General features: G+C 38.7%; 1 protein-coding gene across 5 annotated transcripts in view; it reads right to left on the bottom strand.

The window, feature by feature from the left end:
• AMPH (amphiphysin) overlaps positions 1-27,551 on the bottom strand; it is a 118,555-nt gene that overhangs the window by 44,684 nt on the left and 46,320 nt on the right. For all 5 annotated transcript variants that reach the window (XM_054059333.1, XM_054059335.1, XM_054059336.1 and 2 more), the window contains exons 2-3: positions 17,365-17,445; positions 5,866-5,920 (exon numbers count right to left, since the gene is read on the bottom strand). In XM_054059333.1, the coding sequence (XP_053915308.1) occupies positions 5,866-5,920; positions 17,365-17,445 (136 nt within the window). The remainder of the gene's footprint in view (positions 1-5,865; positions 5,921-17,364; positions 17,446-27,551) is intronic.

Here is a 27,551-nt window from a genome sequence, read left to right as displayed (position 1 = left end):
GGGACCCCAAACTGATGCCTGGACACGGTGAGAGTGCCATAATGGATCTGTTTTTACCAGGAATGATTATCTCATATGCTCACCCAGTAGGTTTAGAAGTATGTGGAGCCCAGCAATTATTTATATTGCAGTGGGGTGGTGTCTACAGAGAAGTGTGCTAAGCCAAACTGCACCAGTCACCTTTGGAGCTCTTGCTACCACAGGTGAAACAAGAACAGGGACTAATGACGGTATCCCTCTGCAGAGAAACTGGCTTGAAAGTAAGGTAGCTTCAATGGTATTATGAGAAAGGGCCTAAATCTGTCTTCAGTGAGATCAGTTTGACCCCAGTGAATAAATTACAACTCTCTGTTGAAGGCATTGGGCTTTACCTTTCTGTTTTGAGGGAGCTTAAATACATTAGATGCTGAATGTTGTTCTGAACCCAGTGAAACAAAACTGATCTCACTTAACATACTAAGAGTTGGTTCAGAATCAATAATTTTAAAATGATAACTTTATTTCAAATTATTTGCAAAATCTGAGCACATTGCTATTTTTTTACCTGGCACCAAATTTTTTTTAAAAACAAAACATTTTTTTCTTCATCCAATGTCTATTTGCTACAGCACATCTGAAAATATATTTAGTCTGATCTTCAGATTTAATGTCTCGGAGGCAAGGTTTAGGAATAACATTGATATTTCTGTTTTCTGCACAAAGCAATGCTTAGGAGTGGAAGAGAAGAATTAATTTGAAACTTGAATATTTAGAAAAGTAGACCTGACCTAGTCAGTAGCTATTCTACCACGTACTCCAAAATACACTCTGCAAAACACATATGACAGGAAAATAAATGCAGGAATACACACCTACTAATATAACAATGGTGATCTATGGAATGGGAAGGATAGGAAAAAAGATGCCAAAAAAGCTGAAAGCACATGGCTGTTCTCAAACCTTGGGTTCAAGGGAGAGAAAGGCATGGGAAAGGGGAAGAACATGTACAAAGGAAACCCTGGTGTTTGCAGGGTACAAGGTTTCACCCTTAAATCAAAAGGTGCTGAGACAAAACAGAGTGTTTGAGCTCTTCAGGGATTGTCTTTGGGGCGCTTTTTAGTGACAGAGCTCAGCTCAGAGAATTGGTATAGCATAAGAACTTAAGACACATTTCCTCCTTTTCTCCTTAGGATGGTCTACCACCAGCCAAGAAAGGGTTCTTGAATAAAGGGGCTTTTTTTCCTTTTTTTTTATTTTTTCCTAGAATATGCCAGATTAGAGTAAAATACAGACGATGGTCACATATTTTTCCAGGCAGGACTCTCTAATGCCACTGCAAATTAGTCAGCTCTGGAGGTGTGGCAAAATCAGCACAGTATCACCACATTTAAGAAGGCTGCTTCTGTCCACTCAGGGTCAACACACAGAATGGGAAGGTTTGCACTGCTCAACCTTGATCCTTTCTGATACCTGAACTTCTGCCCTTAAACATGCTGTGTGCTAAACCTGCCTCGTACATTCCTGTGGCCGGCAGGCTGGCACAGCTGCCCGCTAATCCCTCCTGCAGCTTGTACTGAGCTCAGTCACAGATCAGGCTTAGGTAGAGCACCTGTGTCTGTGCAGACTTTCTATTTTATGTACAGTAGGATTCAAACACATATCTCCTTAAGCGAATAAGTAAAAGACACTTAACATCCCACACCTGAGTCACATCAAAGTTGCACTGAGTTTTGTGCTTTTTTCAGTTCTGAGAATCTGGTAATCCTCCATTCTACCACATTCCTGTAAAAAACATCAACTAAATCCAGCTGCAGCATGAGGCAAGAGGACATTACACTGCTTGGCTTCTTCAGTCAGAGGCTTCAGTATGAAATTTCCACAGGCAGAGATCATCCGTCCTACTACATCCATCTCCTCACACTGCATTTATACTAGGTTTACTGCAATAGCCCAGATGAGTGCATATGTAAATACCAATCACGTGGCTTCCTATTCTTTTTCATGCCTGCGAACATAAAATTACCACATCCAACGATTTTTTTATTTGGCTATTTTTAACAAAATTATTTCTTATGCACTGATACCTTTTATGCATTATTCAGCACTAAAGAGGATTAGTCTCAGCCACAGACTGCAGGCTGTCTCTGCTGTTTTTAACTGCTGTCACGGAGAAAGATAAATTGTTTAAAAAGTAAGTCATTACAGCACTAAGAAAAGTGAAAGGAATTTCTACTGCTGATGAACAGTGAGAAATTTATATTTAATATCAATTGTTTCATTTAGTACCACTTCTTCTCGGTAACTGGGTCACTTATTTAATAACCACAAATGCCAAAATAATTGAATTGCTTAGGAAGAATGATGTTAAATAATCTAGTTACTGAAGCCTGAGGCTCTTCCTATGGGAAAGCGCCCCTGTCCCTGGAACCCCAAAAGACTCTAGAGGCCTCCATGTCATAAGGATCCTGTGAGGGGTGGTGCACAGACATTCCCATTAGGCACACTAGAGATGTCAAGGGTAGGTGACTCTTTGCATCACAATTCCAGTGTAGTCGAGCTCTCACGGAGATCAAGACTGGCCTGGGACTCCACGTTTACCTTAGGACCCATACACTGCTGGTTCTTTTCACCCCTGAGCAGGGCAATCTAGGCTGAATCATGGAGAAAATTCCTAATGGAAATTTTCCTGATGGAGTGAGGCTGACTCATAATATTTAATTGTTTGAGTGGGGAAGAGAGTTTCATACATTGTCCTCCAGGGAAATGACCTATCTTGCCATAAGGGTACTATCTATTATTGCTAGTAACCCATTAGATTTTTCCACTGGAACAATTAAATAATTTCATACTTTGCTACTAATTTTTTCTGAAAGATGATGGATAGTTTTATCACTTCTAAGAATTTACGCAACTGATTTTAAGATTTGTGTGTCTGAAAAACATCTGCAGTTCTCTCAGCCACAGGCTGACAACAGACAGCAAAACTGCTTGCAGAACTCTGAAATCTTTCCTTTCCCTTCCTGTAGACTGGTTATTATTCCTCACTAGATTAAGCCACCTGAAAAGTATTGTGCTTCTTTTTCATGATGCAGGATTCCTTTTTACCTCGTCCATGTTGCTACCTACATGCAGATCCTGGTTTATGTCTCCCCATCTACACTGGTACTTGCAAAGAGTTCAGGGTAGAGAATGGGAATCTTATCTAAGGTTTCTTCCACAACTGGCCCATAAAACCGTTCAAGTCATGTACAGCTCTCAAAAGCTTAAAAAAATAAATCATGAAATAGAGAACCCAGATACATGTTGCCAAGGAGACTGGAAGAAGCAGAAGACTGAGGCATGAGAAGACTATAGCTATGGGAGGCAGAACACATTCTCGTCAGTACAAACACCACTGATACATAGCAGATGTTAAACTGTCATGCAGAGGAAATAAAAAGCACATATAAGCTATTTACAAGTTCAACAGCTTTATGAGGTGGCTCCTCTGAGTCCCTGAGTAACCAGCAGTAAAGATCAAGATGCAGCCTAGACTAAAAACACTTGTGAATGAGAAAAGAAGCCTGAATCAACAAAATGTCTTTTAAGAATGTGTGATACTAAGCCTCAAACTGTAAAGTATATTTATTAAAATGAAGGGACAGAGGATTAAAAGAAGTCTCAATTGAACATTCCTTACTTACATTGTGCCTTGACCTTGCACTTCCAACTTCCAGTATCAAGTCACTCAAAAGTGATGCAGCAAAATCAATTTTATTACTGGAGTTTAAAAGATACCAGTTTCATAAAATTATTTAGTTACAGTCACCTATCTTGCCAATTCCTGAAACTCTTTAAAATTAACAGTTTTTCTCACACCTATAGGAGTACAACAATGTCAAGTGCATTATTTTCCAAATACGTGATCAACCTTTTTCCCTGAGAAATGAGCCCCTGATGACAGAGTGTCTCCAAGGCTCCGATGTCCTATGTGCAGAAATCCAACTCCAGTGACTAAATAGGGGGGTTCCCATGTATTTGTGCATAGCCACCCCAAAATCTTTTATTGATGACAGTTCTTCAAAGAATAGCAACAAAGCGACTAGCATTTGCTGGATCTGCTTCTGCCATCCAAAATTTGGAAAAGTCTGAGCTAGTTGGCTTTGGGGAAGCCCCAGCTAGAGCTTGTGTAGAGTGGACTGCTGCCTTGGGCTGTCCTCTCACTCTACAGCAAGAAGGTGTCCCAACATGTGTGCCAAGGATGCCCACTGCTAGCTTGTTGGCTTTGAAGAATAACATTTTTAGCGCTCTCGAGAGCTGCTTATCACTGGGTCTCTGTTAAGACATGAAAATACTGAGGTGTTAACAAACACTTTTCATTCAAGAGAGAAAGTCAGTCCAAAGTATTTTCAAATATGGACTGGAAGGCTCCAGCAAAAGAAAGATGCTGGGTAGAAAATCATGGCTAAAAGGGCAAAACTTGCGATGAAAAATTTCACACCAAGTTAAAAACAAAACTCAGTGCCAAGAGTAGCCCACTAGACAAGAAACTAGCAAAAGGACCATGAATGCACAGAGAACTAGGAAAAGAAGAGAAAGTAAGCAAGAAAAAGAAAATAAAACATGGAGAGAAGGATTGTTGTCACCAACAGAGAAATCAAAGCAGCATGTAAACAGTCAGCCTACATGACAGAAAAGCCATCTGGCCAAAACACAGTCTCATCACGTTGTTTCTGAGTATCCATATGATAATGAGTGTGGGGAAGGGATGACTGAAGGGTAGGGAAGTAAAATCAACATCCAATGGGCCCCCCAAAATGACTGAGATTTCCTCTAAGAACAAAAGACATTGTCTAAATCCCTACAAGGCAAAATATCTTTTGTCAGGTACAGGATTCTCCTTGCCCAGCCCATCCAGCAAATAGTAGACAGTCAAAGACATTAAACCTCTGCTTCACTTCCCATTTTATAAGTCCCATCAAAAAGAGCTTGCTTTCTTGCCTGTCAACAGCTGCTGAAGCTTTATTATGACATAGTGATTCTCAGGGATGTTAATATTCATTTTTAACATATTCCCTACTGGACTGGAGTCAAGTTAAAATATATACACATATATATATTTATCACATATATTTTATTTTTATCTTAAGAAGCAGTTACTGTCTTTCTGTTAGTCACCAATTCGTATTTCCTCCCCTTTAGCACCTGCCCTCCAACTCCTCCAAAGAGAGGCAGAATGAGAAAGAAAAGAATGCTTTGCACATAGTCCTATGTTGAGTGTGCAGAATTAGCAAATGTCCAGTCAGATTTCAATAGCTGTTTGCTTAATCTCTGATATTTAAATGCTGATCAGTCAGCTTCTTCTACTTGAATTGTCAATGTATTATCGAAAGAGATCATGTTTGATCCTTAAACTTTCTGACGGCATTGAGCTGTCAGAAATACACGAAAAATGACATCACCACAGGAAGCATGGCTTTGGAGGGAGACCATCAGCCAACTAGTAATACCTAGAAGTGTTACAGTTGTGGAGATGAAATTAACTCTTGCCTTGCACAGGGTATTTCATGTTCTAGCATTTGCAAAGACTAGTAACAAGTTATGTAGATTTTGTGGATGCTCAAAATGCACGCAGCATGAGAATCTGGGCTGCAGTCCTGCACACAAAGAACTGCCACAGATGAGCTACGCATGCAAGACTGTACACGTGTGAGTTGACGCCGAAGGTGCAGGATCCCTAACAGCAGCCTAGAGAGCCTGTGCCACATCTAAAGCAGAAATGTGGACTGTTAATGACAAAAGCAGTATTCCTTGTATTTGTGTTAGTATACCTTAAACAAGCCTAAATGTCTCAATTTTTTAAAAAAGATTGCTTTATGAAAACATGACATAAGAGTTAAAATTAACCTTTAATGGCTGCTAAATATCCTTTCAGTTCTCTCTGGAGCCTGGAACCCTCTGCCTGGAAAAGAAAAAAAAAAAAAAAGCAAGAAAGTTAAAAGATATTTCAGTTATAGTTTATTTTTTAAAACATGCACACAGTATGTCAAACAACAACAAGAAGAAATTTTAGGAGCTATCTGATGAATCGCATCACATGTTGCAATCATGCATACGTTCATACAGAAAAGTTGGCCTAGCCAAGATGCTATGCATAGGGTACTGGGATAAAACTTCTGGGTTTATTTTATCAGTTATCTGCACAGGAGTACAGGTAAATTTTATGGCGAAGGCCCAATTCAGGTCAGCCTGAAACAGAAATAAGTATAGTCAAGAAAGGTGAACCTCCACTGGAAACCACTTAAATTAAGTCAGTCTAAACTTGCAAAAAATTGCCCTTACACAAACGGCTTACCTTTTGTAAGTATTTTAACATAATATTTTGCAAGCAAATAACCACTATAAAACAATAGTATGAGTTATTTTGTTTAGCTTGGCTAGTGCATCTTGCAGTCTGATATAAAATCTCAACTGTTTCTTTGGTAAATACATCAAAATGATCTTTATCTTATATAAACAGCCTTTGAAAAACTCAGAACATACAAAACAAAATGGGTTGCTTTATTTTATCTCTGACTGTATCTCAAGTTGGACTTCCCGGCTCCTAGAATTTGCAATAAACCCTGCGCTACACTATAGCACATACTTCATCGCTAAAAAAATGTTGTCCAGGACACCTTCCGTAGTCTGAAGATTTTGGAAACACTCCACATTTATCATTTCTCAATATCCTTCAAATTATTTATTTAAGCAGTAGGAATCTATAGGAATATCAGCTTGCAGACACATTTTCTCACATGTAGCTACACCATATGGAAAAATCAGCTGCAAAATATGACTGCTTTGGAGTTTCTCCTGTATTTTCTTGTCAGAACCCAAATAGGTGCATGTGTGAATACTTTAGAAGCCAGAGTATCAGCTGGCGTAAGCTGTTATAACTCCACTTACGTCAAAGGACTTCTGACATTAGTAAAGGATTTGACATCAGCAACAGCGATGCTCAGAGCATTCAGACACAGAGGATCATAAGAAATTCAGGTTGAAAGGGACTGTCTAGGGCTTAGAATTCATCTACCTGCAGCCACATTAAAACCAAATAGCAAATATCCAATGCCAGATATTCAATGCTCCAAGGAAAGGCAAACCCTTCCCTTGCTTTGGGATCAAAGCTGCATATCAAAAAGGCACAGTTTGAGTAATATGTGGATTAAAACTCAGCCTTAATTGCTTAAAACAGAATAGAAAATTATGAAAGTAGTGGTAGCTTGATGCTGTGTCCCTTAAGAGAATATGAGTGTACATCTTAATATCGTTTAGCAAAAACTACTACTCTGATGCATCGTAACAACATATTTTATCACCTCCGTAACATGGTAGTATCCTGACACACTTAAAAAGCTGACTTTTTCTACTTCTTTCCATGCTAGAATGGGAAGCAGAGAGATGACAGAGTTGTCTGCTTTCCACAGAGCAAAGCATTAAGTGAACAACACTGTCACAGAGGAAAGGAGATCTAACCTGGGGACAGAACTCCTTGCTGTCGGACCTGAAGAGGAGAATCTGTAAATATGTGGCAGAAAGAGGAGGGGAAATCTCCCTTTTATGCATGTCAGTCTCCTCCTAGAAGGATCTCTGGTACTCTCATAAGTCACATGGAGCTATTGAAATTATCTTTCCAATTCAAATATTCTTTGGCCTAAGTTCTTGTAGTGAAAACGGGAAGTAGATACAGTAACTTGATTCTTCATCATGGTCCAGCTGAACAGGCGCCCATACAATAACAACTTTTGGTTATTAGAGAATTTCTGATGTTTCAGGAGCAGCAACTGCAGCTGGAAGGCTCAGAACCTTATTAACTCTCCTCATGTCCAGTAAAGGGTCTACGTTTACTCATATATGTACCATTTTGTCACTAGGACTATATAGTGCACCACAAATGATGTGTCAGGAACACATATTGCTCACATACTATGTTTATAATTGTACTGCTGTGCAGTTTTATGACTGGTATCCTAAACCACTATGGGATTTATTTTGGTTGGTCAGCATCATGCGTCATCACCAACTGCTGCTCAGGAAACATAAGTAAAAGTCAAAGCAGTAAAATAATGATGCAAATATTTTGCCATATGTGCTGTTATGAGTTCTGACAATTCATTCAAAAGAATAATTTTAACATGCATCTCCCTCAGTCTAGGTTGTAATCAGGTCACAAGCCACTGAAATATCTAAGCAGCATAGATCCATAGGAATTTTTCCTCATTAGGAAATGCCTTATGACATGTAATATTAAATCATCAATGGGCAAGGGCCAGTTCCCACTGAATTTGAGAGAATCTCTCAGTTTCAATGGCAACAGAATTAGAATTTTCTATAAAATATGAGAACAAAACATTTGCATAGAAAGCCTCACTTCTGTGAATTCTGGAAAATGTGCTTCTGGTCTACACATTTTGCTACAGTAACTTCACTGTTAGTGAAGATAGTTATACTTTTACCACCTAACAGATCGATTAATATTCACAGGATGAAAATACTGCACTGCTTCTCCACACATCTTGCTAACTGTGACATAAAGGTCTTAAAAAGGACTGCTTTAAAAAGTTTAATACACATTTAATATTGCTTCTTCTCAATGTTTACTGATACACTCTTCCTCTTTTCTGGTCTATCAGATGAAAGCATCTGGTGGCTCCGAAACCACTGCTCCAAGTATCTCCATTAAGGCCATCAATTTTTTTAATTGAGATGCAGCTTCTTGATGGAGAATGAAAAGTAGGTGTCATTTTGCAGATGTTGTGCTCCTCTGAAATGAGATTTCCCAAGACAGCACTGATCCTTTAAAATTTCTTAATTTCTTTTATTTGTTCTACACGAGACAGCAGAATGAGTCAGCTTCATAACATGAAAGAGAACTCCAGAGAAAAATCTCAATAGCATACTTAATAGCAAACTTCTCACAATCAGATTTTTTGATAAAAGCAGGCATGTTCTCACTGGAGTCCAGCATCAGAAATCAGCATTCTTAGCTTACCTGGTCAAGCTCAACATACAAATTACCAAAAAATCTGTCAGGAAATCTTGTTAAACTACACATAAGAACAAGGGAGACATGCTAACAAACTAAAACAACATCTCCCTTTAGGAAAATCAACACAGCCCTCCACAATGATGTCCCAAGCAACAGCTTGTTACTCTGAACATGGTAGCACAGAGCCAGTGTCACTGTCAGATCCCCTTTTCTATTTTCTGGTCTTATTACATGGTCAATATGATGGACCTGGTAAAGACAGGTGCACCCAGAAGGATAAGAAGTCTCAGTGTTTCAGAATCTTGTCATCTACAGCCACAGGTCTCACACATCTTTACAGCAGCATTAAGCCTCTTCAGTTCTACTGATATTTGGTTTTGGTATTCTTTTCAAAGAATAGTATTTAAACATATCTTAGCACTGGAATTAAGGCAAAGAAAGCCACAACACTACTGGCCGTAAGACTGATGAGACCTACAAAACCTTAATGACTTAAACTTATAAAACACACTGTTTGTGTCTTACCAGCTTTTGCTTCCTGATGCGTTAGAAAAAAATGTTGCTTCCACTTAGGCTTTAAAGGCTACCTTGCATCTATGAAAGCTGGAATAGGATGACCTGTTTACCGGGCATCATTTATCCACAGCTTTCCAGGCAGAACAGAAGAGTTTGATTTTTTTATCATGTCACGTACAGGATGTAAACACAGTACATCTCTACAGGAAAGGTCAGCACAGCACAAGCTTGATATCAAAACCAAATAAATTACTCCACTTTAGAGGAAGTCAAGTGTACTGTCAATGCTGAACTTGAAACATGGGCTAATTAATAACTTGTCCCATAGAAATGCAAGACAAATAATTATTAATGCATCTCTAAGTCTAATACTGGAAATTTGTCATGCCATTGCTAAGATATCAGGGAAGTAGTTCAAAGAAAAGCATTTTCTGCATCACCTGGAAGACAATCTTTACTGCAGTTATTAACCCCAATGTAAAGCAGGACTGTCTCTGTTCGCAAAAAATTTATGTAGTATTTACTGGTAGGTCTTTTAGGGAACTCAGAAGTACGGATGCAAAGGACTACTGCATTAAATGAAGCTTAATAAAATAAGAAGTTATTGGGCCAAATCCATAATTCAGTATGAAATAATGTGTGCACCAGTGTACCTGGTTTTATCATTTCTCGGTCTCCTTATATTATAGTTTCTAGAACTGTCTTTAAAATTTTGGAATCTTTCTTAAAGAAATACAGTTCTTCTTTTCATTTTCTACAAGATGTAAGAAACCGGGGGTTTGAATTATTTGTCTAGTGCCTTACTTGAAAAATGTCGGGTTTGCAAATTTCTCTGGAAACATAGAGGTTTTTGACATCCCAGTACCCACCAGGACAGCACCAAATTTGTGGTCCAGCCATGAAGAAGACTCAAGAATAATTTTATTCAGTGTTCTAGTCATTAAGTAACATGATGGATTGAAGTAAAGTGCATCAAAACAAACAGGCTCCTCAATTTGGACTAATCTAAAAAGTATGAATGCTAAAGGTAAAAAACAGTTAGCTCTGCGCCTGTTAGCAGTCATTCCCAGTAGAGAAAGATGGGTGCTGGCGGTGGTGCTTAACTAATCCTTTTACTGAACCAATGGTCTGTGTTTCAGATGAGGATTGAACAGAAAATACTTAGCACCCTCCTTAAATGAAATTCAAACCATTTTGCCTCACAACTAAATCTCTCCTCCCCCTGCCCCAAGCTATTCTCCTACCTGTTACATCTTCCTACAAGCATGCTCATGTCCTCAAAGTAGGGCCCAGACTAATGACTTCAATAAAATTTTGAGGAGGGCAAATACAGCAAGTGTAGAGTCTACAAGTCTACGGCTAAAAGTAGACTTTACATACTAAATGTTGAGCTAGACTTTCTGAACATGTACTTGGCTTCTGTTTATGACTGTAGCTGCATATCCATAACTATATTCTTAAATAAGCTAAATATTAACAAGTCTCATAGAAAACTGTCCAGAACTGTATTTTGTGAACTGCATCACCTTTAATTCATGTGTTAAATCCTGCAGCTGGGTCTTATCAACTACCCCCAGGGTCAGTTATCCCAAAGGGCTCCTGGAGAAACGTATACCAGTCTGTTTTAAAAATAGCCAGAAATAACTTGATCATTCAACTGCACTGCTGGAGGAAAACAATTAGCACAGTTACTAAAGTTCCACAATAGTTTGTACCCAAGGGACATTCAAAACCAGCCCAGTGTGACAGTGGTGTAGACTTTAGATCTGAAGCAATCAATACACAGATTAAAAAGAGCAAACCATTGGATCAGCCACTCTGTCCTTTGAAGTGAAGAATTAGTTGGAATGGATATGGGCTGCTCCTGCAGAGATAATTTTGTAGCATAAAACAGAGGGCCTTACTTTCCTGGGTATCCTGCCTGACTGGAAATTCATGAGGTTCATCTGAGATTAATGGTACACTATGCTTCTTCTTGCCTTGGGAAAAAGGTCCCTCAGACATAAGATAATTATGAAACATACATTTCAGGATGAAATGCTAAACAGCAGAGAAACTCCTCCTATAGCTCCCAAAATACTTTGCACATTGTATTGCTTGTATTTGGCTTAGTGGTTTTTCAGTATCTGAAGGAGGCTTTGGGGCTGTCTGAAAAAAGGCCCATCAGATGCAGTCCCCTCGAATGCACTTTGTAAACATTTCTTGGCTCACAGAAAAACAAACAAACCAATCCTCCCTTCCTCTAATTTAGATTATATTTTCCTGTGTCCAGCTCACTTCAGAGCATGTACTGGGGACAGCACTTGGCATCACCTTTGTTTAGCAAAGGAGTCTCCTACGGACTGTGTTGTATTGAACCAACAATACATTGCATCTCAACAAATATCAAGAATCCACTGCAATTTAGAATGGGATTCCACAGACAACCAAGGAAATCTGAGTATCAACTAATGGGAAACACTGTCTGCCTGTCAGAGTAATTTTAAGGCTTGCACTTTTTCATTTTTTGCCTGGAATCCTTTCTCCATCTCAAGCCCATGCATGACAGGTCTAAGGGGAGGACATAAGGTATGTTTAAATGTGGTTAGATAGATATATAGGCGATCTAATAATTCCCAGAGAAAAGAAGGTGTTATGGAAGACAGAATCTCATGAGATTTGAGATTACAACATATATTTAAGCTCCCTTTCTTCATTATGTCCTTCACTGAGCTCTGCATTAAGATATCCATGACTGCCTACAGAAGTTGTATGCCTCTCCTCATCTAAAAGCCAATGCAAATCTCTCAAGTGCAACATGTGGAGTCAGGAGGGCATTTAAAAATCTTCTAAAGCCAAAATGATTCACTCAGCATAGCTCTGTAGTGCCCCTTGTAATACCCTGCAAGATATCCACAAACAGCTAACACAACCTGTGAGACCTGCCAGCTTTGCAGAATAGCATTTAGAAGCCAGGGAGGACACACTAGGGCCTCACAAGTGGCAACTGAGCCCAACACTTAGACAACTGATTCACAACCCTAACAGCAGCTTGGTTGGTGGGGCTGACCCTAGCACAGACCATGCCCTTGCTGATGGATGATGTCCCACGGGGTCTGGGCCAGGTAGGCAGAGCCAGGGAGCTGGTAAGAAGCTTCACTGACATGCCGCGACATGGTGAGGATTTGAACCATGTCCAGGGGCTGTGTGGGAGATCCAGATGGGAGCAGCATGAAATGTAGTTGAAGCACGGATCTCCCAGACATGTGAACCTGCATACACATGCAAGACATGTCTCATTGAGGGACTGTGTGCCCAAGGCTGAGATGAAATGCGACTCCTAGGTCTGTGTGCAGGGTTAGGGGTTCTTGGTGGGCCTGATCAGAGCTATTAAGGCCCCCACAGACACCCTCAGGTGACTGCTGTGTTTCTGTCTTGGCCCTCTGGATCACACTGCCCAGTTCAGCACAAGCATCTGGAAAGACTCAGACATGGACGCACACATGCAGGTGTTGCAATCTGGAACTGGATGATCCTCCAGGGTCAGGTTTCAGCTGCCAAAACATGTGCCTTTTTTCACTGGAATGCTATGATGTACTCAAGAGGATGATGGAGCCAGCAGGTGTCACACAGGACTGTAGGCAGAGACGTCTGCCTGTATTTGGTGAGGCCACAGGGACCACATAAGACACGGCAAGGCTCATATGGTGCCTATGTGTAAGTGGTGAATATCGTCTTTGGTGTCTTAGGTAATTCATGAATTGTAAGAAATCAGTGGCATGTCTGACGCAAAACGAGCCATTCAATGAGTGTTAAATGGCCCACAGAAAAACCTCAAGTCCATTTCACAGCACAGCTGTGAGGCAGCTAAGCATGTTTGCCTGAAATGAAGGTCTGGCCAGGCTAAGCGTTTTCAAGACCCCTAATAACTACACTTGAGAAGCAGTTCTTACTGTGAAGCACATGTTAACTAAAGCAGTCCACAGAAGCAGGTTCTGCTCACTCAACAGCAGCAAAAAAGGCTCTTCATTTTCACCTAATTCTATAAACAAAAGCACTTGACATTTTACTTTATTCTTACAGTGTTGCAGGCAGCTGCTCTAGTAGTAGCAACTGATATAGCTCTGTGTATATATCTACAATGCATAATGGTTTTAAGCATTAAAATATATTTAAATCGTATTTAGCAAAATAAAAGACGTCTTATAACTACATATGGAAAAATAACAAGAGGTAAATATGCATAGACATGAAACAGAATATTGATCTCTTCCAAAAATGAAGCAAGCACTGTGAGTCATTAAAATATACTTGGGGATAAGGGAATTGCTACTTTACTTCCTGTCAAAAAAAAAAAAAAAAAAAGAAAAAGAAAGCGTAAGATACAGTTGCTTGAAAAAACAGAATAGAGATGAAATTTCAGGTAAAACCCCAATGGACTTGATGATATTTTCACAGGGGCAGAAATATGCAGGAATTGGGTTTTTTTTCTCCCCTTTCTCTGAAAGTCTGGATCAACTTAGGAGGCTGAGAACATCGACAATTAGCTGTGCAGGGAGAAATGTTTAAGCCTCAAGAAATTTCTTGCTATACGCTAGAAAACTGTGTCATCTATGAGTTTATATATGTTTTGTTTGTTCCACAAATTCTGATTTAGAGTGCCAATTTCCAGTTTACAACTTAAGTGGAAGGTGAATAACAGCTGTATGCACTGTCAAAAATCAAAATATTTTTCCCACGGTTTCAGCTGCAGCAGCTTGCTGCTTCTGATAGGGAAAGTCCTGAGGCTCAGCAAATCCACTGTGCTCTGTTCTCTACAGACACAGGATGACTCAGTTTCTCCATGGTGATTCATCTGGGTAGTTCAGCTCTGGGTCGTTGAGTCCAGAAGGGGCTCTTAATGCATCTGTATTCAGAAAGCGATGGGAAACGGATCACTAGAGAGCCCAAGTGAGCTTTTCCAACAGATAGGTCTGCTCGACATACCCTTACACAGAGCCTTCTGCTGATTTTGGTACATAACTACCACCCAGTCTGCTGTTCAGGCAAGGAATAGCATGTTAAGATTTCGATTTTTCAATTAACTCTTTCCCGAATAATGAGCATTATACTCTTCCTTTTCCCTGACCTGAACTGGGAGTCCTTATTTATTATCTTCGGAGAGTTTTAATAAAAATATAATTCTATCCACGAGACCAGTTAACCTTCCAAGTATTGAAAGCTCAATAAGGTAGGGAAACAAGAAAAATAGACCATTTTCACAGCTTTCACTATACCAGGATCCCCAGAGCCCACATGGCACCAGCTGATACAAACAATTTACGCAGCAACACAGAACTGAAGTGACAGCCTTCCTCAAAACCAAATGTAGGTAGATGAGATGGCCAGGAAGCAGCCAAATCACTGCTGAAGGAGACTGCAAGAAACAAAGTCAAGTTTGAACCTTCTCTCAAACTGCCTCTGCCATATAAAGGCCCAGTTAGGTCAGCAACCACCACGGAAACAAAGAATCCTGGAGGGAACTGCAAAAGATGAGACAGTCTCTAACAGGGGTGGTTCTGCTTGCAAGCCACCTGAGTGGCCCACATTAACAGTTCGGTGGACCTCAGTACGAGGATCAATCCTTTATGTTTTTAGCCTTTAATACCTAGAATTTATTTTTTCTTTTTCTAAAGCCTTTGGAGTTGCAGAGACAATCTTGAAAGCAGGACTGAATGCAAATCAAGAAGAGATGGTTCCCTGAGGTCACAGAAGACAGAAGTTCTGCAAGGTATTAAAAAGTAAGAGTGATAATTCAGATGCACATCATAACAGTTCATGCATTTGCATTGCTAGTAAGCTGTAGATCAAAATATGGACAGTACAAAAAAGAAATTTAAGTAATTTATATGTTTCTTATTAGTGACCAGGGCATAAACAATACTTTTGCAGTATTTTTTTCCCCCTGCACTTGAAGAACTGAGAACAACAGAACCCTTTGATAGTGAGCCGTCAGAGCAGAGTAAGCACATGCAATTAGTTTAATAAATATACAGTCTCTCTCATGTGGTGTGCCAGTGGACCTAGCCTAATCTGCCTATGCTCCTAAGGAGTGTTATAGTAGTTCCCTCTGCACTCACTTATCCCTACCCAATTTTTCCCCTGGCCCCAAGTCACATCCGCGTTCGCGTTTAGCATCATGCAGTTCCTGCAGAGTCTCTGACAGCTTATTACTGCCCCTCTGTACATCAAAGGAGGAGGAAATAAAAAGGAAGACATGCTAAGATCCTCCGTAGCCCTTGGCAAGACTTTCAGCTGAAATAACCATTACAGAAAATTCTTTGTAAAGGACAGCAAAAAATGAAAGACTTGACACCTAATTTTCCTTAAAAAGATTTTTTTTCTCCTCTTTCATCCCTTTTTTTTTTAATTTCACTTGGAATATTTAGCTAAGACAGTATCCCACAAAACTCTGCCTCTTCATGGCGATGGGATGCTTCAGCTGGTCCTTCCACACTCAATAAGAACCTTACAGATACACCTTATTTCTAGTAACATAGCTAATAGCTGTGCAAACAGCTGGGACATTGACAGCAAGGATATGCAGCAACACAAAGACAATTGAGAAAAAAGAAATGCTCCCTTCACATCCTAGTGTGCTTGGGAAAGAGGAAGGGGAAGAAAAGGGAAAATATAACATCTCTGCAGGGTTTCAAAGCTTTGGAGTTCATCAGATCTATTAAATCCCACTATCTTCCTTCAAGAAATTTGGTGCTGGAACCACCCTCCTCAGAGAAACAGTGTCTTTTACTTCCCACCACTGTTGCCTTTGGGGAAGGGCAAAGATCTACACAGCCCAGTGGCTCCTGAAACATTCCTCCCTTCCACGCCGAGAGAAGAAAATAAAGGCTAAGTGATCATAATCTTATGCCAAAGAGTTCATAATTATCCCAGCAGTCAGGATGTAGATTTGTGTTTACGTGGATAGGAGTGATTCAGGGCAAAAATTGCAAACACTGACATGAGCCAATTTTACATTGTGTAAAACACGTGGGAGTAGTTCTCTCATCCTACAGTGCCTTTCTATGTGAGCTCTAAATGACAGTTCACAAAGATGACAGATACTTCAGTTCATACTTACATAACAAGACTATTTTTCTTGGTGGCATTAATGCAGCTCATGGTAAGCATTAATTTGTAGTAGACAGCTACTATATAATTAATCACAATTAATCACCTTCGAGCCAAGAAGTCTGTCCAACACAGCCAGGAGTAATTGAGTTTAGAATTCAGGATTGCACTGGGAGTAGATAATAAACTCTTTGGGGTACCTTCATTTTCATGTGTTGTGTTTTGAACATTAAGAGAATTTGAACCCTGCTCCCCCAGTAGTGCTTCACAGCGAGGCCACCACAACCCTGGCTTGTCCCTGCACTAAGAGGTTTGTAACAAAACACAGCCCCCTAAAACTAGTCATCTATTCACTTCGTGTAAAACTGGTATTGTTACATATCACCAATGAAAGCAATCCACAAAATGAAACCAAAGAAATAACGTCTTCTTTGTAAGAAGGCAATTACAGAGTTGTATTTAGTTAGAGTTTGGTTCAGTTCTCAATTACATTGTTGAAAACGTGCTCTCTCTCTGCTGATCCCAAGCAGTTCTAGCATGATGATATTATACATGATTACAGTATGACTTCTCATTATAACTGCATTTCTTAGCCTTCTGCACACACAAATCCAACTGTTATTTCAGTTTTAAAATAGAACAAAATCTTATTGCCCCCCCCAAAATAATCTCTGTACCTTTTTCCATGTAACACCTTCTTCAAAATCAGCAAGTTCAGATACATCATTTTCTTCTTAAGACAAAATAAAGAAACTGAAAACGTAACTGACCTCTTGTCGTTTGAAGTTTTGAACATATTCTTCAAACTGTTCATCTTTTGTTTCATCTGCTTTTCCTAGTTTTTGAAGTACCTGTATTGAAAATAAAAAGGAGTAAATTAATGTTTATGTCACAAAAGGAAAACACGACTACTTTCAATATATCTTTAGTGCATGCAACACCCAGAAAACTGCTATTTAAGCATTTTGTTTCTGTGGGTGTTGCATGCACTACTGTTTCTGAAATTCACATGGGAAGCCATTCTGAGAAAATAAGAAAGGATATGAGCAGGAATTTGGTGTGTGCATGTGCATGTGTGTGTGGAAATGTACTTCAAAGTGGTGGTGTGGGGGGCTTGTTTTTGTTTTGTTTTTTTAATGAAGGAACATTTCTTGCAGCAAAGAATCCCAGGGTTTCCAAGCAAGGAAGAATGAGAGAAATTTGCTGGCACTGCAAATTGTCCTCCGATTCAGACAGAGGAAATAAAAAGTCACATTTTTCTTCTGTTTATCGCTCATTATATCGAATGATATTAACATTACTCTCACCTGCATGATTTTCAACAAAAAGTCATAGAGAATAAGAACTGTAAGGCTGCATGAGAAATTGTTGCAGCTGATGCTTTTTTAAAAACTCTATTGGTGTTCATATTTGCTCCTCTCATTAATTCAGAAGTGGAATGTCATCTACTAAATAATAAATGTACTGCAATACTTCAGCAGTAAGGACTACTGATGTGACAGCAACCTTAAAAATTATTTGACACAGCTACACTTTACACTGTATTTAAATACAATAAATGCATTCTATTATTAAATGCCAGTACTGTCCATTCATTTTAATATTGAAGACTTCCACATAGCTGCAAACAGGTTTCACCCTTCTTGTCAAGCAAGCCTCAAATCTTTATAGAGTGCTCGTATGCAGGATGAAACATCTCAGTGATATTCAGATTGTTCTCCCATGACAAATTGACTGAACTTTCCATTTTCCCAGGAAAACCCCAAACCTGACAAATGAAAAAAAAAAAAAAAACAAATAGAAACAGTAGTAATTAACTGATACTATGAATAAACATATAAACATCAACACTTATTCTTCTCAGAACAAAGACTGTACAGGTCCAGTCCCGGCATGACTGTCTGCCTTTCCCAACCCTAGCCAGCCTCACACCGTAAAACCAGACTGTACAACAGACAGGGCAAACATTGCCACCATGGAAACTGAGGGCCAAGATGATCATAAAGGTGATGCAATGCTACCTGTGGACCTGACTCATGGAACTTCAAGGAAGTTTTGATACATTTACAGCAGAAAGACAGAAAGAATGACATCAGAGCGGAACAAAAGACAGAGTAGCATTTTGCTGTCATTAGCTATGTTTTAGCTTTTCATTCCCCAGCTCATTTCATCATTTTGGGTTGCTTTCAAGCCTGCTGACTACTCCCAAAGACTTCATACACTCTCAGCACCAATCTCTTAATAAAATATTAAAAAGTATCACAGATGGTTTTACAGAAGAATCATTTAATTTAACATTTCAACTCATCACAGGCCTTCACATTTCTCCTTGTCACCAATGAGCCAAACAGTTTGTCTCCGACTGTGGAACAACTTTAATTCACACCAGGTGGCCCTCTGAAAAGCCAGTTTTTCCTTTTCAAAGAGGTGGCTGCCTCAGGTAAACCTCCTAACTGCAGCAATATATTTGAGCTATTTTCACAGGAACAATTAACAAGCTTGTTAACTGGAGTCTGAGAAATTCATGACAGGTAACAAACCAGAGCAAGAAAGGTTGTCATGTCTTTTTCCTGAAATATTAATAGCAACCATCCATGTTTTCTGATTTGCACTCAAGTTCAACAACACAAGGCTAAGAGGGGAACAATCTACCTCCCACAGCACCTACCACTTATGGTTTGGAATTTTTTAATCCTATCTCCAACTTTCAATTTCTGTACAAGTATTTAGCAGCACTGAGACTAAGATGCAGTGTCAGAACTTGGCCTCTGCAAACACAAATCCCAGTCTTAAGCCAGGATTACAATAAATAACCACTGATAACATAGCTTCCCAATTTTCCTAACCCTAACCCAAACCAGAGCTACAGATATATCCCATGGTTGGAACTAGAAGTTCCAAACCAGAGGCTTGGAATCAACTAATTAAACTTGCCCTCATGGAAGTCCTGCAGCCCATACACACAGATAACTGGGGTTCACCCTGAATCTAAATGTGATCCTAACTCTGTCCCCACAGTTCTGTGTAGAGACTGCATAGCAGACTGGGGCTAGAATAAACTATTCCTTACAAGTCCCTTTAGATCAGACCCATATTGCCTCAAGGACTGCTGAATATGTAACTCAGCCTTTTATAACCAAACTACTTGTAACCACAACTTTACCACCGGTAGTCTAAACAGAGAGATGCCCAAACGGAAGGTAAGCTTTAGAAACTGATCTAGATTTCATCACTTATTTGTGCACTTCTGACATATAGTGGAAGTTTCCAGTCACCAGGAGTCTATAGTTTGTAGTGCATCTTTGCAGTTTGGTCACCACATATAGGGAGTCTTTTGGGTAGGGTTAAGGCCAAATGGAGGCTTGTCTATAATAGACACAAGTTCCTCTAATTCCAATACCTCTTGTGGACAGAATAAAAATAATTTTAGATACATTGTTCATTTATTTATGTAGAATACCTGGATCAAGATTAGACACAAAGTCTGGTTTAGGGCTAGACTTAGGAAAAGGCACCCTACAAGAATTAGGTTTAGATATTGGTCAAGAGAAAAAACCTAAACCCCTCCCCCCTGGTTACCAGAAAGCATCTTATGGCCCTCAAAGATAAAATGAAGGCTGTGCTCAGGAGCAACAAGTGCCTACTCTCCACCTTAAACCTTAGTTCAACCATCCTTCTAGATAAGGATTAGATTTAATATCAGGAATAGCTCAGTATGGCCTCTGAAGACAGCGGAAAGGTTACATGGGCAGTGTTTTATAAAAGCTTTGGATCTCCACAATGTGTCAAAAAAAGGAGCTCTAGATGGATAAGAGGTTAATATTTTGTTTTAGGTCCATGTGGTAGGTAAACCATATCTTGGATTTGGATTCAAGCATTAGAAAAAGCAAGAGAAGAGAACCAGAACGTTCATTCAATGGCCTGTAGGGCTTGAATAAGGCCTGGACTCAAAGAAGAAGACAGGTGGTTAGCATTTTTTTTTTCTTAGCAGGTCCATACAGAGGTTAGGATTTGAGGCTAGGATTAAAAACCTGTTTGAGGTTAAGATTAAAAACATCTATAAAGTTTTATGAACAGCCTGTACCATTTAAAATAAACTAATTTAAAAAAAATTAAAGAAACAGACATGAACTGAATCTCAATAAATGTAGTACAGTTAAATATGCTGTAGTCTTCTGCAGACTGTATAAAATAGCTGGTGAACATGATCACCCTATCCAAAAAAGATATAGGTAAGTTATGCTGTTTCATATGAGTAGACTAAATCAGCTACCTGTCAGTTTTCTCTTAAAATCCCATAAAAAGACTTTAGTTTAACTGTGGTCTCCAAATGTGATATTCTACAACTTGCTTAATGCACTGAATTGTGTTACGGATCTAAAATGAATATCAGTGTTGACCCAGCATATCTCTCTAACAATATATGAACTAAATAGTAAGTCCAATTAGCATTGAGAATAACATGGAAGCTAAATTTGATCTGATGGTAAACTTAGATGCTGTCAAGTGAATACAAACAGAGAGTAACGGTCTAGCAATGAGATAAATAAACAAGAGATTCTACACAAACACATAACATTTGAGTAAGGACTTCAAGCATGTCAGATGTAGTTCATAAAAATCTTCAAGAATGCACATCTAGATAAAAAAATGCAACAATATTTCCATCTGGGGATGTTATGAAGACATGAGACAGAACAGCTCCTCTTAATGTCTTCTGCAAGTCTGCTTTCATTTACCAAATAATACATTTCGGTTCCATAAGATTCTGAAGTGTTAGGAAGAAAAAGTCAGTAATTTGCTGATCTTGAACTAAAATTATCAATTTTACAATGGCTGTGACATGAATACCGTTAAGCGTCTGCAATGTGCCAAAGAAAGGAAAGTAATATAAGTAAGGAAAAGTATATAAGAAAAAAAAAAGTATATAAGGAAAGTCATATATAAGATCAGTAATATAAGAGAAAAAAATACGGATGAGCTTGAGTAACCTTGATTATATTGAAAAATCATATTTTGTGGCATGGATAACAATGTTATAATAGCTGCTGAGACTACAACTCTGACAGGCCTATCCATCCTCCCATAAAAACATTTACAAAACTATGGCAATGCAAGGAAAGAGGAGGAAAAACCTCAAAACGCTAAAACTTCTCTGATGTAAGCTGTGGCCAACCATGAGCTTCCTCAAGAGCAGCTCAGCTCCCTGCAAAACAGCAGTAATAGGATGGACGGGACTTGACAGCAATCTCATTAGACATCCCAGCACGCATCATCACCAGTCATGCATTGGTATTCTTAAAGGACAACCAACATGTTCAAAATTGCTCCGGGCAGGAAGACATGACTGCTCAGACATGACTACCTAGGACAAGACTTTATTGGAAATTCCCAGGACTGTTAAAAAGCTGAAAAAGCCAAGCTGATCTAATTTGTTACAAGTAGAACTATTTAAGGATATTACAGAATAACACCAGTATGAAAAGAAAGACAAACATACTTGTGAAAGTCCAAAGCCCTTGCCATAGACTCACTACCTAAAATCTTTTGAGGGCAGTGAAGTGCTCTGGGTCTTAACAGATGCAGCTTCATGCATCTACAACACTGTTGTGCAACACTTTTTTCCTAATACAATGCTCTTCCACCACCTATAAAAGAAATACTAGGGCTGCATGAGTAATATGTGCAGCTTTCCAAAAGAGTTTCAAGTTGGTCCTTCTGGGCAGGTTTTGGTTAAAATGCAAGTAGACTATTCAGAAGAAATAATTTTATAAATACCTATGTGTGAACCATCATATGGATTTCAGTAAATGCTCACAATATTAAAAGAAGTATTCGGTCAATATAAAATAGAAGATTTGAAAGAAGTTTCTTATGATGTAAGACAAGAATTCTTATTTGAGGTAAAAAAAAAAGAAAAACAATGAGAAGTCTAAAGTAAGCATGATCGTATTTCAACTAGGCCAACTACAAAATACTATATGAAAACTCATATAATGACTCCAAACTTACCACAGCCTGATAGTAATTCCAGACAGATAAAAAACTCCATTCCACCAACCTACTTGCCCCAAAACAACCCTCTCCCTGACAAAAAATGCACACAGGCACCAGCAAGTTTAAAAAGATATTTTTTTTTTTTTAATGTGGTGGGATGCTATACAAAGCATTCAACACAGAATCATTAAAAAGTGTCAAATTAAAAAAATGAAGCATGATCCATGACAGTCAGCTGGTATTTGAGAAATGTAGAAACAAAGTTTAAGAAACGCTGTTTATTCCAGAAATAAATCTAGCTTGGAAGATGACATATCAAAGTATGAAGCCTGGAACAAAATTAATTCCAAAATGTTATCTACTGACTTTCACTCAAGCATGAGAACAGGGTGCTAAACACAAGATATAGAACAAATACTCAAGATTCACTGAAGTCACATGAGATTCCTGCCTTCTCACCATTAGCGTGTGGGTAGCTGAAGTGAAACCAGAGGGAGAACCATTACAATGATGCAACTCAGTTGTCCTCCTACAAAGAGGGGCAGGAAGAGACAGTGAATTGCATTACAGGTACACAAGTATAAAGCTGAAGGATCTAGATATTTAGTCCAACTAATAAAAAGTCTCCTCTCCAAAGAGGAAACATTCATATCTAAGATCTGCTTAGGTGGCATTTAGAAAAAAAACCTGAAAACTAAACAAAAAAATTTTTACCACGATGTCAAAATCTACAGTCTTGTCCTGTCTCCATTTCACTCCAGCACTGAAATCTAAAAATACGGTCAGAAAAAGAAGGTGGACAAAGAAGTTTTTTTCAATATTGTTATGTAGTAGGAGCAAAACAAGCACAATATATTTAATAAAAACTAAATGGAATTTCCTAATTAGAAAAATAAGAAATAAAAGATTTTATCTCACTTGTAGATTTTTTCTCTAGTGTTGTTCTTTGTTTTCTCTTTGCTTTTGGCTTGTTTTTATTTGGTTTTTTGGTTTTGTTTTTTTTTTAGCAAAATTATAGTTGTGTATAAGCAACAGATATTTAAAAAATGTAAAGTTCAAGAACTTCTTGGAATTACATTAATTTGTCCAGAAATTTATTTATACAAAATATGACTTAAACTCTCACGGTACTTGTGCAAAGTATTTGTTATTATTATAGGTGAGGAAAATGAGTCCTGGGGTAAACAATGTGTATTTTATTTGGCTTTTTGCTCTAAGAAATTCCCTTTGAGAGTGTAGGATTAAGTTTCTGGTCATACAGAGGAAAAGATGAACATTCTTTGGATTTCCTGTTAATGTTAGGCTAGACAGAAACCATATGATATTTAACATTTTATTTTTAGGGTGAAGGCCTTGGCTTTCCAAACAAGCTCAGTTTTGGTTTTGTTTTTTTTTTTTTTGTTCTAGACAGAAACCATATGATATTTAACATTATCAGGATTTTCTAAAGTAATTAGATCAGCATATGCAATAAATATAAATGACCAATTTCTTTACGGAGTTAAGATACATGTCTGAATTAGCACAGTGTATTGCTCGGTGTTGTTTCTGTTATAAATACTCTGATCCCAACATAGCTCCAATGCAAAAGTCTCAATCACTTCTCTTTGCCAAGAGGTTCACTGAATTTCATATTTCTCATTGCTATAAGCTCTACAGCCTATACGCTTTCCAAGAACTCAGGCTTGCCTTTGTACTGTCACCACTGCTATTCCATCACTGCGTTCCTGAAAAAACAACAGCTGACACTGACAAATGTTTGCCCAAGCCTCCGTTCTCATTAATATCTGTTGGACGGTTGTGGGAAAAAAAAAAATCTTTGTCATTGACAGACTCTCAAAAGCCTGAACTCTTATTTAAAACAGAACACTGAACTTTTTACTAAGAAAATGCAGAAAGTCACTACAATAAAACCCTCCTCTGCTACATGTGATGCTGGTTTATAGCTGAACTGCTCCAGGGATCCCAAGGACTGCAGTTGGCCACTAGGCACACTTGGGAGCTGAATTAAGAATGGTGATATCTGGCCCGGTTTTAAAGTCTCAAGAAGATCTACTGATGCATAAAACAGAGATGATATTTTAAGAAAGCACTTTAAATCATTAAGGAGCACACCACAATGACCCTCCAACCCAGAACACACAATACTATTTTTAAATTTTTTGGAAAAGAAAGAATTGCTGTGGAGATGGCCAATAAATTTACAAGAACTCAATCAGACGCAGAAGGAAGCAGAAGACTTTCAAGAAACACCTATGCTCTCATTCTCCTCTGACCACTCTCTCTTCTTTATATGCAGCAGAATGCAGTTCACATTGTTTCTGCTACTGATCTTAAGAAATGACTAAACTTAGCACAAGTTTCCAGATCCACGTTAAGTGATCCACAGTTACAGTTCCTTGTTTCAGTCCACACTTACAGTACTGATATATAGAACAACTGATCTTTCAGCATATTACACCAAAACTTCACTGACATATAATAGATCTTATATTTATATTATTGTACTGGCATTTGTTCCCCAGCCTCTCACTTAGGTCTTCTCTACACCAGGCACAATCATCCTTATTTGCCCACCATTTACAGTTGAATTTCATTGCTGAAGTTTGTAACAGTGGATCACATACCAGGAGAAAGGTGGTCAATTTGGGAATGTACCATTTAGTAGAGGAATGTAACTCCGCAATTGCTAACCTAATATATGGCAAAAGCAATTTCTGCTGTGCAGGGTCACAAAGCAAAAGAGAAGTTTTATCCTGAACTGCGTTAATGCATGAAATACGACTCAAGCAATGGAAGAGGGCAGCTGCTAGGTACCAGGCACTCTCTGGTATGGAAGAACATAAACCCAACTCTATAGGTCAGACTAATTGCCCATATAATACACTACTCTCTCTCCAAACCCCACAAAAGAAGATTCCTAGGGAAGATACATGACAAGCATGCAGCAACACTCCTCCAGAACCCTCTCCCACTCCTTAACAATTTCAATCAGTGGCTGGTGTGGTCTCTTTACATTTTATAGCCCCTATGGCTTTTTCTTATTGATGGATTACCCTGCTGCTTCCAAAGCTCTGGTAAGGTATTTGGTCTTTCAAGAAGCAAAAAGGTTCACTTTTCTCATGGCTACTTTTCTTTTGTTAATTCTTTTTGTCAGCTTTTGCTTGCCGGTGTTTTAAGTATTGTAAAACACTATGATGCATGGAACAGTTTGGTAACAAAAGAGTACTGAATAATATCCAGACAAGCATAAAACACTATGATAAGATATGTTCTCTTAATCAAAATTGAAAGAGGGAAATGTGGTCTTTCTATGCAGCCTAAATGACAAACTTGAACATTATGCCATGAGAGATGATTATAATAACCTTTCTGCAAATTACAGAATCTAATTGTACATCATTGCTCATATAATGTAAAAACACCCTAGAGAGATCCACAAAACAAACAAAATTATGATTCCTCTCAGAATGAAACCACAGACATCTATATTAGACCTTTGTCATTTGGTTAAAACAACCAAGTCCTTTACAGAGAGCAGTGGAATAATAGAGAATGGCATACAGATGGAGATGCTGGAATTATGAACAGCAGGTGATTTTCATGGAATGCAGCTTAAAGAAGAAAACGAAATGGGAAGAAACAAGAAACACATTAAGCAAGATATAGGAATAGAAAAAAAGGAGCAAGAAATCAAATAATTAAGAGGGAGACAAAACAGTATAAGAGAATTGGGACCAAGGTAAAAACAAGGAGTCAACTTTGAGAAACTGTGGATTTGATTCATTTGCTTTCCCGTAGGCATCTCAGATGGCACCGGATGTCACAAACATCTCCGTGCAGGTGGCAAACATGACACAGGGCCTATCAAAGTGTCTTCTGGAATAGCAGCTTGAGGCAAGGCAGGATACAACTCAAGCAGTCTGTGTGTGGGCAGCTGAATTGAGCTATTAATACCATAGCAACATCTACAACCTCAAACTTTTGAGTATTCTTTTTCCTCACAAAATCCCTTGATTCAGTAATAGTTCATTCTTTGCTCACTTTACCATTGGGGAAACGAGGTACAGGAAAGGCAAATAACTTCTACACCAAGTTCAGAGAAAGTTAAGTTGTACATGCAGGGTACAAAAATCTGATTATTCTAGTCTAGCTTCTTAACCTCTGGGCCATCCTCCTGTGAAAAGGAGTTTCATGGCACATAAATCTTCTGTGTTCAGATTATCTGCCTTAGAGTTATGCAGAAGAGGAAGACTGAACAGGAAAGCATCTTAAAGAACTGGAAATACAGTCTGTTTGCCCTTCTCCGGTTATTGCCGCTCTTATACTTCTTGAAAAGATTGATCACTTCTTTTGGTTGAACAGGAGCTAAATTTAGCTGCCTGCACAATTAGCAATAATATCCTTGGCTCCATTTCTGTCTCCTTTAATGCATCCCAAATAAATGAAAGCGCTACTCTGCGGAATTAATAAAAAATCTTGTCATTTGCTATTGTTTCTGCCTGCACTTACCCGTTTAGCTGAAAAATACCTAGATAGCTTTCTAGTAGTGACCAGAGTATCAACCTTGTAGAAACCACCTGAGCATGGCTCACTTAAACACCCGTTACATTTTATTTCCCTGCCTCTTACCAGCTCCTCCACTGTCCTCTATTCATACCCTTGAGCAGACACTTTCCTTAATGCTGCTCCCTCCAAAAAATAACAACAGTGGAAGAAACATGTTATTTACTGCTCTGATAATGTTTCACTCTCTTCGTGTGACCACTTCATTTACATGGTTTTCTATTCACTTTTGGCCCTATCTGGGCTGCAAGCTTTTCAAAGCAAGAGACTAATCTGATCTTTTACCCTTTTACAGCACCAAAGACAAGGGGACCATCATCTCAATTTGTTTGATTATCCTATCAAAATAGGATAGATATAAATGATTAATAATTTCTCTTCTGGTGTTTCCATT

The sequence above is a fragment of the Cuculus canorus genome, chromosome 2 (assembly GCF_017976375.1).
Source record: "Cuculus canorus isolate bCucCan1 chromosome 2, bCucCan1.pri, whole genome shotgun sequence".
NCBI classification, from domain to species: Eukaryota; Metazoa; Chordata; class Aves; order Cuculiformes; family Cuculidae; genus Cuculus; species Cuculus canorus.
Note: the sequence above shows the minus strand (reverse complement) of the source record. Positions and strands in the feature narration are given on the sequence as shown.